Raw genomic sequence first — 15,607 nt, 5'->3', positions numbered from 1 at the left:
TCAAAAATTTTCAGGGTGTGGATTTTCTTTCCCATTAGACTGGAAGCTCTGGAGGACAGTCAGTGACTCTCCCATTGGACAAACAGGCTTTCGAGGGGCAAGGCTGCCCCAAGGGTTTGGAGATCCACCAGTCAGACACATTGGTCCCAACACAAAAGTTTATTGTTGATACAGATACCTGGCCCCACTGTCCTCACCTTTCTTCTCTCGGTGCTTGGGCCCACTTAGACTCCATCTAGTTCTGGTCTAGCAGGATTCCAGGGATGCCCATCCTTAGGGCAAATCCTGGCTGCCTTGGCCAGCACCCACTTCTGTGCTCATCCTCATGGTAGGGCTCCCACTCTCATCCAGCATCCTTCTCCATCCCGGCTCCTCTGGACCTGGGGCTCACAGGCACAAGCCCTAGAGATGCTGCCCCCTTCCATCCCCAGGCATCTGCCCGGGTGTAAGGGAGAGGATGGGTTCAGGCCAGGATGTGCCAAGTCATGCTAATGATGCAGAAGATGCAGTGGCTGAGTGTGTGTGCTCATGCCCGTTGGCTCCCATCCTGCCCTCTCTGCGGCTGGACTTGTGTTTGTTAAGGAGTACATTTGTGTTGGATTCCTGAACCTGCAAACCAAGAGGTCTTCTTGTCAATACCCCCACCCTGACATGGCAGACACCCCCTTACTCCCCTCCTTCAGCTCAACAGCTGTTCATCCAGGCCTGGCAGGAAGTCCTTCACGTCTAACTCTAGCCTGCCGAGTCTGCTCTCTGACCGTGGGAGCTCAGGCCGTGGACATTCACAAGGCTCCCAGTCTGATGGTGTGGGAAGCAGAAAGAAACTAAATAATGTGGGAGTGTGACTTTTTCTCCATAGAATCTTCCTCCCTCAGGAGGCTGCTCCTCTTATGCACCCTAGACAGGACCTGGGGGTCCTATGCCCCCAGTGGGCCTGAGTATCTGTCACTAAGCAGGAACTGAACCTCTCAAGTCTCACTAAGAAAGGGTAGGTTTGATGGTGAAGACAGAGATGGCTCAGTGGGTGGAGCCCTATGGGAGGGGCGGGGCCTCCAGAAGAAGGAAAAATTGGAACCTAACCAGATTGGCGGTGACTGCTGGGGTGCTTGGGAGTCTAGGGGGCCGGCCAGATCTTGGAATAGACAGAGACCTTCACTAATGGGGTTGAGGCTGAGCTGGGTGGCGTGGTGAGGTGAGTACCCACTGGGTAGGAGAGGGAAGCTGCACCTTTTCCCTGTTGACGAGCGCGGTGATCAAGTCTTGCTGGCAAGTCATCTCACGGATGGCTATGGAGGACCCGCTCACACTCGACAGGCTCCACGACAAGTGCCTGTGCATCAGCTCCTCCTCCTGTTCCTGGTTGAAGCGGATGGAGCGTACTTCGTCCACTATCCTGAGGGCGGAGGGGTGAGTGCGTTCCGAGGGTGAGGGTAGGAAGGCTGCCCTCCCATCTTTTCCCTAGTGTCCAGCCCCCTTCGCCCTCCCCCTTTACTCTGAGAGAGACCCAGGCCGAGGCTCAAGGCTCTTGTGAGATGCGAGGAACCGGGAGGTCTGGATTCCAGTTCCCTCACCGACAGGCTGGGGAAACCTGGGCAATTCACTTAACCTCTCTGGGCCCCAGGGTCCGCATTATAAAATGGTGAGGGCGTGGGCTTCCCTAGTGGCACAGTGGTTGAGAGTCCGCCTGCCGATGCAGGGGACGCGGGTTTGTGCCCCGGTCCGGGAAGATCCCACATGCCGCGGAGCGGCTAGGCCCGTGAGCCATGGCCGCTGAGCCTGCGCGTCCGGAGCCTGTGCTCCGCAACGGGAGAGGCCACAACAGTGAGAGGCCCGCATACCGAAGAAAAAAAAAAAAAATGGTGAGGGTTTGAGGCCAGAAGAATCTGAGGCTCCACTCAGCCCTGACTCACGAGACTCGAGGGTACCCCCAGTACCCGCCCTACGTGTTGAGCTCATCTCGGATCTCCGTGTACTGCATCAGGTTCTCCTGTATTGCCTCGAGCACCAAGCAAAAGTTGTCGAATGTGTTTTCTGAGAGGTTCGTCGGGAGGCCCCCCATAAACGGCTCCTGGGGGACGCCAGATGTCTCCAAACGGGCGACCACACAGTGCACCAGCGGCAGCTCGTTATTCCCATTTCCCTCCTCGTTGCCTGTCTGCGGAGGGGGAAATGGAGAGGGAAGGACAGCTCAGCCGGCACCCCCTCCCCTTGCCCCTTCCTGCTTGGCTTCAGGGAGGATGAGTCTCAGGACACCAGGGTTCTAATGCCCCTTGTTTCAGCTCTAACCAATCTTAGGCTCTCTCCTTTGCTGTGGGAGCTCAACTTGAAATGTGCGAACCCATCCCTCACCTTTTTGGAAATTCTCACCCCTTTTCAAAACTTAGTGCTTCCCCCACCATTTCACTCCTGATAAATCCTACCCAGCAAACTTCTGAAACCCTATCTACTCTCAAGTCACAGCCCACAGCACTCAACATTTTAGGCAATACTCCACCCTACACTCTCCAGCCTTTCGGAAGCTCTACCCCTGAATGAATAACACTATAGCTAATATTTATTGAGTTCTTAGTATGTGCCAAGTACTGTTCGTTTACCCATGAAATTATCATAATAGCCCTATGAAGTACTATTATCATTTTACAGGAGAAGAAATTGAGGCTTAGATTGGTTAAACGCCCTAAGGTCACTCAGCTGCTTAGATTTTAGTTGCCATAGAACAAGACACCTAGGAACTCCACACCCCTCAGAAGCCCCCGTTGCTGAGTTGGCCGTGGGCAATGCTGCCTCTGCATCTCAGGCTTGGCTTTCTTCAGGCCCTCTCGTGTGCGCGCGCACACAAACACACATGCTCAATTCAGCACTCATATACACTCTGCCTCTCCCCCCTCTGCCCTCCCCGTCTCACTCACCTCACTGAAGGCTATTTGATGCGGTTGCTCCTGTTCGTCTGCCTTTATCATTTGCTCCAGATTGGTGGTCACCACGACGACCAACAGGTTGATGCCAATGAAGGCACCGACGGTGATGAAGATGGCAAAGTAGATGGCGCCCCCAATCTCCACTCCGTACTCCCTTGTCTCCATCCTGGAGATGGCAGTCAGGGGCCCTATCACCTCCCTGGCCCTTTGGGCCTCAGTTTCCTCATCTGTGAAATGGGGAAATTATCTCAAGGCCCACTGGGACTTCTGCTGCCTCTCTGCTGTTGTGGAGCTCTAATGCCTTACTCCTAATTGTCCCTGCAGCTGCTCTTTACTGAGCACCAGCTGTACTGCCAGACAGTGGGCGGTCCTCAAGCCAGCCCTGCAAGGTGGGGATTTGTATGTCAGCATTATCGAGTTTAATCTATTGGCCATGTTCTTTAGTCATGTCGTTCTTTTTTTTTTTTTTTTTTTTTTTTTTTGCGGTATGCGGGCCTCCCACTGCCGTGGCCTCTCCCGCCGCGGAGCACAGGCTCCGGACGCGCAGGCTCAGCGGCCACGGCCCACGGGCCCAGCCGCTCCGCGGCACATGGGATCCTCCCAGACCGGGGCACGAACCCGCATCCCCTGCATCGGCAGGCGGACTCCCAACCACTTGCGCCACCAGGGAGGCCCAGTCATGTCGTTCTTATTATAAAAAGTAATTCAAGCTCATTATAGAAAGATCAGAAGGAAAATATACAGGAAAAAAATCCCACTCACTGTTAATACCTATTGTAAATCTCCCATAAAATACTTTCCCAAATAATAGTTTTCTCTCTCTTGCTATGCGTGTGTGTGCATGTGTGTGCACACAGTGCCAGTCTCTACTAATTCTCACAGCAATCCATGACACGGTTAATAATCCCCAGTTGACAGATGAGGAAACTGAGGCTCATACGGCTGCATGGCTAGTGCAGCAAAACCCCAGGCCACCTTTATTGCACACTCCATGATTCTTCCACTGCCTACATCATAATGGGTAGTGAGTGCAGAAGCCCCTTTAGCAACTGGGCTTCTACTCTCACACGAAGAAGATAAAAAGAAAATCACTCAGGGGGACCCACTCCCTGGAGTGGACTGGAAACAAATAGGGTTTAGGCTTAATGGGAAAGAGGTAAAGAACAGAACCCAGGTAGCTATCTGTGGCCAATAATGACCTTGGGCAGTGGGTCTCAATGAATAAATGAGACCCTAAGTTCTCAGGAGTCCAGGCAGTTTGGTGGGCTCCAGTGTGGGCTGGGAGGCTGTCTTGGAACCCTAGATGCAACCACAGACCTGCTCCCTTGCCCGAGGCCTAGCTGCCCAGCTGCTGAGCATAATGGGAGAAATCTCCATGAATAGCCTGCAGTGGGACCTTGAATGGGTGGAGTTTTCATTGGGATGACTCTTCAAGTAGACTACAAACCCAGAGCCCTCAGCTCCAGGGAGTCTGCTTTTCTCCAGTTTAAAGCCCCAGGCATCCCCCTCCTGCTGTGCCATCCTCATCCCAAGCCCTGGAGCCGCACTCCCACCCAAGAGCCTGTCTCCCTCCCCAGTCAGTTTTTTGCCCCTGGGAGCCCAGCCCCTCCCTGCCTAGCTTGCCTGGACTGGCCCCCCCCTCCCCTGGAAGCCCCATGGGCACTCACTGAAAGTCACTGTAGATGTCCACCCAGCCATCCTGGGTGATGCAGACGAAGAGGGTATACAGGGCAACCTGCATGTTCTGGAAATGCTTGGGCACGAACGCACCAAAGAGAGTGACCCCAAATACTGAGAACACCTGCCAGAGAGACCAGAGACCGCCCAGACTTCACCCGAGGGACTTGGGGACAGGACATGCAAATGAGCTGCCAGGGGAGTCACAGGGCTTCAGGCCCATAGCCTCTCCTCTTCTCCAGACACCCTGTATCCCCAGGGACCTAGGGGCCTCTTCAGGGAAGGGGAGTAGCCGGGGGCAGGGGAGGGCACTGACCAGCATGAAGAAGAGGATGAGGGCCATGATGTTGGCCATGTCGGGCACTGACTGCAGGATGACACGGATGATCCGGGCCAGGGGCTCCACCGCCATGCACACGTGCACCAGACGAAGTGCCCTGTGACAGAGCCTCTCAGGGGTGCCCCTCGGCCCTTCCCAGACCCCTCCTCCTCACCGTCCCCCCCATCTGCCCAGAAAGGCAGAGCTGATCCCCACCAGGTAACAACCCCTTCCTCTCTTTCCCAGGGTCCAGACAGGTCCCTTCTTTTCTCAGAGTTCCCAGCTTACCTGAGGGTGTAGGTGATAGAGATGGCACTGAGTTCATTAACGAAGAACCCCACGAGCAAGATAAAGATGATAAGGAAGTTGAGGATGTTCCAGCCGTCCTGGGGGGTGGGCCAGCCCCAGCAGGGTCTGTCAGGCGCAGCCCATGGGTTCATCCTGGGTCTGCCCTCCCTACACCCCAAGGATGGGGGACTCAATGGTCCTCTCGAAGCAGGGCCAGTCATCTGCCATCCACTGCTGTTACTCATCCTGTTGTCGCCCCAAACATGCCACAAAACATGCATGCGCTCGCTGTCTCATACATGTGTCAATAGCCAAGTGCAGTGTCTGAAGCACACAGTGGAGTCTCTCACATATACACAGCCAGCTCCTAAGCTGAGTGCCCACCTTGGCTAGTGTGCTGCTGACAATGGCCTTGCCCTGCAGTTAGGCGACCTGAGAGTGTTTGGATGCTCCAACTTTGTGTGACACACACTACAATTAATAATAAAATGAAAATAAATACTGATTAAAACATTAAGGGGGCTTCCCTGGTGGCGCAGTGGTTGAGAGTCCGCCTGACGATGTAGGGGACACGGGTTCGTGTCCCGGTCCGGAAAGATCCCACATGCTGCGGAGCGGCTGGGCCCGTGAACCATGGCCGCTGAGCCTGCGCGTCCGGAGCCTGTGCTCCGCAACGGGAGAGGCTGCAACAGTGAGAGGCCCGCGTACGGCAAAAAACAAAAACAAAAACAAAACAACATTAAGGAACAATGCTTCAGTAGTCAGGTCAGAGGTGAACTAACTCTCACTGTGGAAGAAAGGCACATTTTGCAAGCCCTTTGTCCAATATGGCACAAACTCTTTTAGAATAGGGATGGAGGAAGGAAGCTCATGTGTATGACAAATTTGAGCACAACCACTACAGAGGAGAATTCGCTCTAATAAACAATCCGCATTTACCTTTGACCAGTGATCCCACTTCTCGAAATCCGACCCACACAAACTCTAGTACAAGTACAAAATGACATTCGTAGAAGGCTGAAAATAACCAAAGTGTTCAGCAATTGGGACACTGGTTGAATAAACTACTGCACATTCATTCAGTGGAGTACAGGATAATGAGAAAGGTCTCCATGTACTGATATAGAAAGATCCATTAAGTGACAAAAAGGAAAGTGCAGAACAGTGTTTACAGTATGCTACTGTTAGGAAAGGGAAGACTAAAAATATGTACATATTTGCTTATGATTGCAAAATAAACACTAGGAGGATAAACAAGAGATTATAAATAACGAAGATTATCTGAAGAGGGTGTGGGTGAGGGAAAGGGATGAAGGGTCAGGAGTGGGAACAAGAATTCTGTGTGTGCCTTTCAATAGTCTTTTTTTTTTTTTAATTGTAGTATAGTCGCTTTACAGTATTGTGTTGATTCCTGCTGTACAGCAAAGTGAATCAGTCACACGTACACATATATCCCCTCTTCCTTGGATTTCCTTCACATTTAGGTCACCACAGAGCACCGAGTAGAGTTCCCTGTGCCATACAGTCTGTTCTCATTAGTTATCTGTTTTATACATAGTAGTATATATATGTCAATCCCAATCTCCCAATCCATCCCACCACCACCCTTCCCTGCTTGGTATCCATTCGTTTGTTGTCTACGTCCATGTCTCTATTTCTGCTTTGCAAATAAGTTCATTTCTACCATTTTTCTAGATTCCACATATATGTGTTAATGTTTTTTTCTTTCTGACTTACTTCATTCTATATGACAGTCTCTCAATACTTTTGACCAATATGTAGCTGCATTAAATATTCAAAAAATGATTTTTAATGGAGAAAAAGTTCTTAAATTTATTAGGCAGTCCAATAAACACAAGCCCTCCTGGTGTTTCACATTCAAAGTGTCGGTGCCTAAACATACACAGGGAGACACAAGTCTGCCTGTCTACAGATCCATCCCTCTATCCATTCAGTATTAAGCTCCTACTATATTCCACACCTCAAATCAGATCTTGAAGATATAGGATTTCTGCCCTGCTCGGCTCACAGACTATTTTGAGGGAGGTGGATAGACAGTAAATTTTAACTCCAGGTGAGAGGTGAGTACAAAGCATTAGGGAGACACAGCAACAACTAACCTAGCCTGGGAGAGACAGGAAGACTTCCTGGAAGAGAATACATCTGCAAGAGTCTTAAGCTGTAAGTAGGAGGAAAGCAAGTGAGTAAGTGGCAAAGAGATTTTGTAGACTAGGGGTCAGCATGGGCGTGAGGTGAGAAACAGCAGTGTGTGTATGTGTGTGTGTGTGCATGCATGCACTTGAAAGTGTGTGTTGGGGAATGCCACTACAAGCAGCTTGACGTAGCTGGAATACCCAAGGGTAAGGCCAGGAGTGATGAGGCTGCAAAAGCAAGCAAGAGCCACATCATGGAAGGCCTTAAGCACAGTGAGGCATTTAGCCCTGATCCTATAAACGACAGGGAGCCACTGGAGTAGTTTAAGGGTACTTTGTTTTGGGCCTTCGGAAAATTACTTTGATGGCATGTGGGGTACGCAGGAAGCCATAGCAACATCCTGGTCAGAGAAGACAAAGTAAGAGCTAGAACAGGGATAGCAGAGATGCAGAGGCAGCAAGAAATCTGAGAAATATTTAGGTGGTGAAATAGTAATTAATGGGCTGTGGAGGTAAGGAGAGGGAGGAGTCACACAAGGGCCATAGAAAAGGGGGCACTGGGAGCAAAACTCTGGGGATCCCCAGGTGCCTGGGTAATATTTGAGATATTAACTTGCAGACTTTCCTCCCTCCCCCGCATTCTCCCTTTCCATCTACCCATTCAACAGGGAGCAGTCCTTGTACACTGGGACCAGGGGAGGGGTTGGGGGTGGGGAAGGAGACGGCAGAGGGCCTCTAACAAGCCCTGGCTTTTGGCCCTGGGAGGCTGGCCCCAGATGAAGGTGGGGTTTGGGACATTAGTTCTCAGCCATTAGTTCTGGAGGGTGGTTTTGCCTTCCAGAGGACATCTGGCAGTGTCTGGGGACATCCTTGATTGTCACAGGTAGGAGGGTGCTAATGGCATCTAATGGGTAGAGGCCAGGAATGCTGCTAAACATTCTACAACGCACAGGACAGTCCCCCAACAACAAAGAATTATCCAGGCCAACACGTCAACTGTGCCAAGGTTGAGAAATCTTGTCCTTGATAGGACAAGCAGAGTGGCTTGGAAGAACGGAAGATTCTCAGGCTTGCTCCAGTTCTCTTGTGCTAATGAGACGCTGGAGCTTAGCTTTGAAAGTGCAGCCCCCTTGAAAGTGCAGCCCCCTTGAAAGTGCAGACCTTCCTAACTGCTAAAAGTGAGGCAGGCTGGGACCTGGGACCCTTGGCTGCAGTGCTTGCACCTGATACATGACTCCTGGAGCAACAAAATACAAAGAAACTATAAGGGACTAAAAATAACTGCCCGCATGAGCAGCTGGGGCAAATTATGGATAAAAAGATACAAAAGGTCCAAAGGCCACTTCTGAAGAGCAGGGAGCAAAGGCAAGGGGTTGGGATCAAAAGCAGGGTACTGTGCATGCCCCTTGCACACAACATCACCAAAGGGGTGGGCAAACCACCCAAGCCACAAGCTCATCCCCCCTCCGAAGCGAGTGAGCAAGGGAACTTGTTACTTGTTCTCTCTCCCCCCTGCTGCAGCAGGGGCCCCAATAAAGCCTTGCCTGAATTTCTTGTCTGGCCTCTGATCAGTTTCTATTAATTAAGGAGGCCAAGAACCCTGGCCGGTAACAAAAGAAATCTCACGTCCACAGGAAGGAAGAAATGTTCTCTCTTATGCAACAGATGTCTGCCTGTAACCTAGAGCTAGTTCTGAAAAATTGGTGCATTAAAATATTCACAAAAAGGGCCTCCCTGGTGGCGCAGTGGTTGGGAGTCCGCCTGCCGATGCAGGGGATACGGGTTCGTGCCCCGGTTTGGGAGGATCCCATATGCCGCGGAGCGGCTGGGCCCGTGAGCCATGGCCGCTGAGCCTGCGCGTCCGGAGCCTGTGCTCCGCAACGGGAGAGGCCACAACAGTGAGAGGCCCGCGTACAGCAAAAAAAAAAAAAAAAAAAAAAAAAAATTCACAAAAAGCATGGTACCTATTCTCCTCTCCAGTGTGGAGACATGTAAATATGCACCATCCTATTATATTTTCTGTTAATAAACATCATCCCAAGTGGTCTTTTCACAAAGCAGTCTTTAAGACATCTGGGGCTTCCCTGGTGGCACAGCGGTTAAGAATCCGCCCGCCAATGCAGGGGACACGGGTTTGAGCCCTGGTCTGGGAAGATCCCACATGCCGCGGAGCAACGAAGCCTGTTCACCACAACTACTGAGCCTGTGCTCTCGAGCCCGTGCTCCGCAACAAGAGGAGCCACCGCAATGAGAAGCCTGTGTACCGCAAAGAAGGGTAGCCCCTGCTCGCCGCAACTAGAGAAAGCCCGTGTGCAGCAACGAAGACCCAACACAGCCAAAAATAAATAAATAAACAAATAAATTTATATTAAAAAAAAAGACATCTGGACTTCAGAAATATTGTTCTAGGTTCTACATTCTGTGTTCTGGGAAGTGACACCTCTAAGCCCTGGAAAGCTTGTAATTCTAATTGGTTTTCCTGGTAAAGGTATTTAAATGATGATTCCTTTTTATGAAACGTATAAAAATCTGATAGGTGTTTTTTTTTTAAAGCCTCTTCTTGCACATGCCCAAAGGCAAGATAAATCCCTTGACTCCAGAAATCCCTTGACTCCAGAAGTCCTATTCAAACAAAGAATTTGAGTCTTTGTCTCATTTTATGTAATGTTAAGATCTGTTCCCACCCAGCTTTTTGATAACCTCCAGAATAGGGGTAGGCAAAGGGCCAAATTGACCAGCAGCCCCTCTTTCTAAAGACCCTCAGGTTTAGAATGGTTTTTATATTTTTAAATGGTTAGGGGGAAAATCAAAAGAAGAATACTGTTTTGTGACATGTGAAAATTACACAAAGTTCAAATTTTAGTATTCACAAATAAAACATTTGGAACATAGCCATGCTCATTTCTCTATGTACCGTCTATGGCTGCTTTTGTGCTCTCACAGCAGAAGTGAGTGTTTGCAACAGAGACTGTATGGTCCACAAAGCTTAAAATATTTAAGCTTAAAATATTTATCTGGCCCTTGTGAAAATAAAGGAAAACGTCACTACAATGGAATTGGGAGGCCAAAAGGGGGAGCTCTCACGCAGTATCACTAGATGTCAATTACAGGAAGAATTGTCAATTACAGACTTCAACAGAAAAATCTCAAAGGGGAAAGAATCATCAATTACAGGCCCCAACAGGAAAAGATGTACATTGCATCTCCTACAAGAAATCAACTATTCCAGCAACTCAGCCAATGAGAGACCATCATCACCCTGATATCTCACTTTTCTCCAGTAGATTTTGGTTCAAAACAACCCTTCCCAACTTCCTCCTTTTTCTCTATAAAATAACATTCCTCTCCATTGTCTGTTGGACTAGCCTTTGGCTTTTGCTGTAGTTTGCTAGTACTGATTTGCGATTCCTCTGCTATTCCCAAATAAACCCTTTTTTGCTGGTAAAATAACTGACTGTTTTATTCTTAAGGTCAACACCCTTTACAGAAAATCTTTGCTGACCCCTGCTCTTGAACCCTGTAAGTTAAGGTGGTTACTCTCAACTGTATTTCTCCAATAAGGAAATCAAGGTTTGCCCAAGATCGCAGAACTAGGGAAGGCTGGGTCAGGAATTGGAACCCCGGGAGGCTGCACTTCTAATACAAATCACTTTCTGCCCCATCACAGACACCTCAGAAGTAGAAGTTTCTCCTTCTGCATGAGCACACATGCACACACATGCACACACACCCCTCCCCCTGTGCACCTTCCAGGGCCAGGTGCACAGCGATGGGGATGGGGATGGGGTGGGGATGGGAGGAATAGATGTGATGGCAGGGAGGGCCCAGGATCTCACCTTCCAGAAAATCCAGAAGCCATTTAACCAGCCGAGGAGAACTTCACAGATAAGGATAGTCAGCACAATGTCATCTATGGTAGAGAACAACTCATAGTGTTTCTACATGGAAGACAGAGAAAAGGAAGGGCAGAAAGGTGAGTAAGGGGGGTGGCAAGACCAGGGAGAGAGCATGTCTGCAGGGGAGGGGAAGCCCAGGTTCTTACTGCTCTTCATCCTCAGCATCTTTGTAGGACCATGCTAAGACCACAAATGTATTATTTCATGTTACCATCACCATCGTCCTATGAAGTAGGTTTTATTTCCATCTTGCACTTGATGGGAACCTCAGAGAGGTGCCCAAGGTCAGACAGTTAATGATAACGACTGTTGTCTGACTACAAACCCTTGTTCTTAACCTCTAGAGTAGGAAAAGGGAGGTGGAGAAAGGCAGAACAGACTCCAGGATTGGGAGGAAAAGACCTGGCCCTTGAGATGGAGGACACCAAGCCCCATCCTTGCTTCTCTGACTGTCCCAACCACTCCTGCTGCTCCAGCTCCCAAATCCCCCCCAGCCAGGCCTGACCAAACTCCTGGGTATCCCCCTACTCACGGGTCCAAGACATGTTCCCTGGGTGGATGGATTGATGGGTGGATCCATGATTTTGAATTCTGTTTAAAACCCAACTCACGTTCACGCAATCTCCTGTTAAGCTGTGACTCTGCTATAGTTTGGGACATGAACAGCTCCCAGCCCCCGACTCCACCCTGGCAGTTACCAAAGTCACCTGGACTCCTCCCTTTCCTCACCTCCATGGCCCACAGACTCAGTGCTTCAAGCCTCTTGCTCCCCACACCTTGCCACCAACCCCATCCACCAGCCAATGCGAGGCTGGGCAGAGTTTCTTCTTCTTTTTTTTTTTTTTGGTCACACCACGCAGCATGTGGGATCTTAGTTCCCCGACCAGGGATCGAACCCAGGCCCCCTGCAGTGGAAGCGTGGAGTCCTAACCACTGGACCACCAGGGAATTCTCTAGGCAGAGCTTCTGAAACTCAGATGGGAGCTAAAGTTTATGGACTTCCAGCCTGTTCCAAATTCCAAAGGGCATCATGGGCCAGGGACGTCTGCCTACAACAAGGAAGGGCTTTCTTTCCCTTCATCTTTCCCTTCAGCTCTACCCCACTGGCCACTGGTGGCAATAGGCTCTCCTTACTATTTATTGAAAGAGCTTCCTAAACAGTCCCCCTGCCTTCTCCAAGTCATGAACATCTGTGGCTAAATCAGAGTTGCCTTCTCCACCCACAAAGCTTCCATGGCCCCCCTATGGCCTGCAGGGTGAGGTTCAAAACCAGTCTGGCATTCACAAGTCTCTAGGATTTGACCTTCATGGGCACATACCCTATATCAGGGATTTTAGCATTTTTGACTGGGACTCAAAGAAATATATTTTACATTTTACACCATAATGCTTTCTCTCCCTCTCCCCTCCTCCCCTCCCTCCCTCTCCCCCACTACAACTTCTACTTCATTCTTTTTCATTTTATTTCATTCTACTTCAAAATGCTGCTATCTACACTCTGAACACATTTCATGAGCCATTGATTGGTTTTGATCTGCCCTGTAGTCCATGCATTCTGCAAACCTTGGCAATTGGGTTTCTGCCTCCACCACATCAGAGGCAGCTCTTGTCAAGGTCACAAGAGCTAAACAAGGGATGCTTCAGAGTCCTTTCCTTGCCTTGTCTCCTAGCCACACCTGACCCTGTGCCTGCTCCCTTGGTAATGCGCTCTCCTGGGGCTCCTCCCAGTCCTCTGGCCACTCCTCCTAAGCATCCTTTGGCATCTCCTCCTCTATTTTCTGCCCTCTACTTGGAGGCTCTCCTCAGAGCTCTGTCTTGGTCCTCTTCTCAGAGCTCTGTCTTGGTCCTCTTCTCACTCAACACTCTCTCCAGCCAACCTCATCCATTCCTTGAGCTTCGGCAACCATCCACCTAGATGCCAGTCACTCTCACGTTGCCATACTTTAAACCCTGGCTTTCCTGGATAAACAACAAGTCCTACTGTACAGCACAGGGAACTACACAATATCCTGTGATAAACCACAGTCAATATCCTATGATAAACCACAATGGAAAAGAATATAAAAAAAGAATGTGTGTGTATATATATATATATATATATATATATATATATATATATATAACTGAATCACTTTGCTGTACAGCAGAAATTAACTCAACATTGTAAATCAACTATACTTCAATTAAAAAAATAAAAGTAAAATAAAATAAAATAAAATAAACATTGGCTTTCCAATGACATAGGATAAAACCCATCCTCTTTAACAAAACTTAAAGACCCTGTGTGATCTGGCTGCTGACCACCTCTCTGAACTCATCAGTCACCACACTGGACATTTTAAAAATATTGATCTTCAATAGCACAATTCATGTATATGGTAGACTCCTTGTAAGAAATTAAAACATCACGGGTAAGACCCAAGCCATAGCAAGCTTCAAGCTGGACACACAGAACTCACTTCCATGCTGTTTGTTCTGCCCAAGACACTCTTCTCCACCTCTCTCTGTCTGGCCAACTCCTATTCATTCTTTGCTCTCTGCTTAAATGTCCCTTTCTCCAGGAAGCCTTCCCTGACCCCCAGATTAGGGTCAATGCCTCCTTTGAGCTTCCACATACTCTGTGACACCCAGGCATTTGGAATGATATGTCTGTCTATCTGAGACAGAACTGGGTCTGTTGTGTCCATACCTGGCACTGAGTGCAGTATCTGGTACAGAGTGATTCTCACTTAGTGGCTATTGATTAAAATGGGATACTCTTCCCCATAAGGCACCCATTTGCCTGCCTCCGCTCACACCATTTTTCTCTTGCCCTTCCTCTGCAAATCCAATGCATTTCTCAAAGCTGGGTCCCCCCCCACCACGAAGTCTTCCTTGATCTTTAGGAAAGTCAGCACTGACAGGCCCTTGAAGAGCATCCAATCCAACCATCATGAACAGATGAGGAACCTGAGGCCCAGAGAGGGAAGTGGCTTGCCCAGGCCCCTGTTAGATCAGTGGGGTCAGAGGTCAGGCTGGAGTCCCACCTGGCCAAGAACGGAGTTAGTGCGGAGAGCGATGGTGATGGCGTTGACCACCAGCAGCACGGCCAGCAGCAGCTGGAAGGCCGGGTGTCGGAGCAGCTTCTTGACGTACATGCAAGTGATGAACTCCTGCGTGTCCCAGGCATCCTGGGAGAGGGCGGGGGACCTTCCTTCAGGCAGGTGTCACCATAGGAGGCCTCTGCCTGGAAGTTTGCTCTCAGTAAATAGGGACCCTTGGGGGCCACTCTTGGGAAAGAAGTTGCCTGAGAAGGGATCATGGAACAGGGGCCTCAATGTAGAGGTCACTACCTAAATGGCCACTAAAAGCGGGTCACTGCTGGGTGGTCTTTGTTGGGGTCATTGTAAGGGAGACTCTTTGGGGGTATCTGCTGGGGAGTGGCTGTCATTATATAGGGGCTCCTGTAGGGGCACAGCCGGGTGGTTACTAACATACCATGGAGGGGGTGGTCACTGCAGGGATCACACCTGGGACATTTAGAAGGCAGAAGGGGCAGCGGTATTCTGAGGGCCGGTTGCCCCATAGACACAGCTGCACAAGGGTCACTGTGGGGGTGAGGATTGCTGCAGGCCCCCCGACAGGCTGCAGGCCCGGCCTCGGCCTTACCTTACTGCTGGTGATATCTCGGCGGTTGATGAGCATTTGCTCCTCTGGCTGGAGGTAGGGCTCGTGAGCGGCCCTCTGCAAGGGTGAGGAGAGGGCCCATCAGTGCAGCCACTGCCCCTCCGGACTCAGTAGGGTCCTCCAGTGCCCCGTCCCGCCCCAGGATGCCCAGCTTGGGCAGGGCAGCCAGGCAGGTACCACCTACCATGTGGTTCAAAGGCTTGATATAGGTGGTGTCGGTCCAGTGCTGCCACCGGGTCCTCTGGTTATCCACCATAGTTGCTCAGTGTCCCTCCCACTCCTCAAAGAAACTTCATTCCAAGCCGTCCTGCCTCCCTTCGTGGTGATATCATAGAGGCCTCTGTGACCTCCACCTGTCCGCATTCCACCAAGGAATTCTCATACCAAGAGAAGCTCTTCCCACTGACTCACCTCAGTATGCCACAGAGGAGGCCACGGACACCAAGGGGCTGGGTGGGGTCAGAGGTCAGAGGCTGATGAGAGCAGGTCAGGTCTCCTGTGCAGCCTGGATGGAGACAGAGGGGCGGGTCCCTGCTCTGCGTCTAGGAGCTGGAGGTGAGACTGGGCTAAGGAGAGAAGACGAGAAAGGTGTTTCGTTCTGTGGTCCTCCTCCTAGCAGACCTCAGCCTGCAACCCTGCCCGCCAGCTACCCCATCCCACCACTCCAGTCTCCAGGGCTGCCCACCCCCC

The 15,607-nt window shown here is 50.3% G+C and overlaps 1 protein-coding gene across 1 annotated transcript; it reads right to left on the bottom strand.

The window, feature by feature from the left end:
- Nucleotides 1–483: 483 nt before the first annotated feature.
- CATSPER4 (cation channel sperm associated 4) lies at nt 484–15,173 on the bottom strand. Its single transcript, XM_060118612.1, has 11 exons — nt 15,102–15,173; nt 14,900–14,974; nt 14,278–14,421; nt 11,192–11,293; nt 5,203–5,300; nt 4,912–5,032; nt 4,586–4,719; nt 2,910–3,084; nt 1,944–2,155; nt 1,228–1,393; nt 484–609 (listed from the first exon to the last, which is right to left on the bottom strand). The coding sequence occupies exons 1-11, from the start codon at nt 15,171–15,173 to the stop codon at nt 484–486; spliced, it is 1,425 nt and encodes a 474-aa protein (XP_059974595.1).
- Nucleotides 15,174–15,607: the final 434 nt, after the last annotated feature.

Source organism: Mesoplodon densirostris, chromosome 2 (assembly GCF_025265405.1).
Source record: "Mesoplodon densirostris isolate mMesDen1 chromosome 2, mMesDen1 primary haplotype, whole genome shotgun sequence".
NCBI lineage: Eukaryota > Metazoa > Chordata > Mammalia > Artiodactyla > Ziphiidae > Mesoplodon > Mesoplodon densirostris.
Note: the sequence above shows the minus strand (reverse complement) of the source record. Positions and strands in the feature narration are given on the sequence as shown.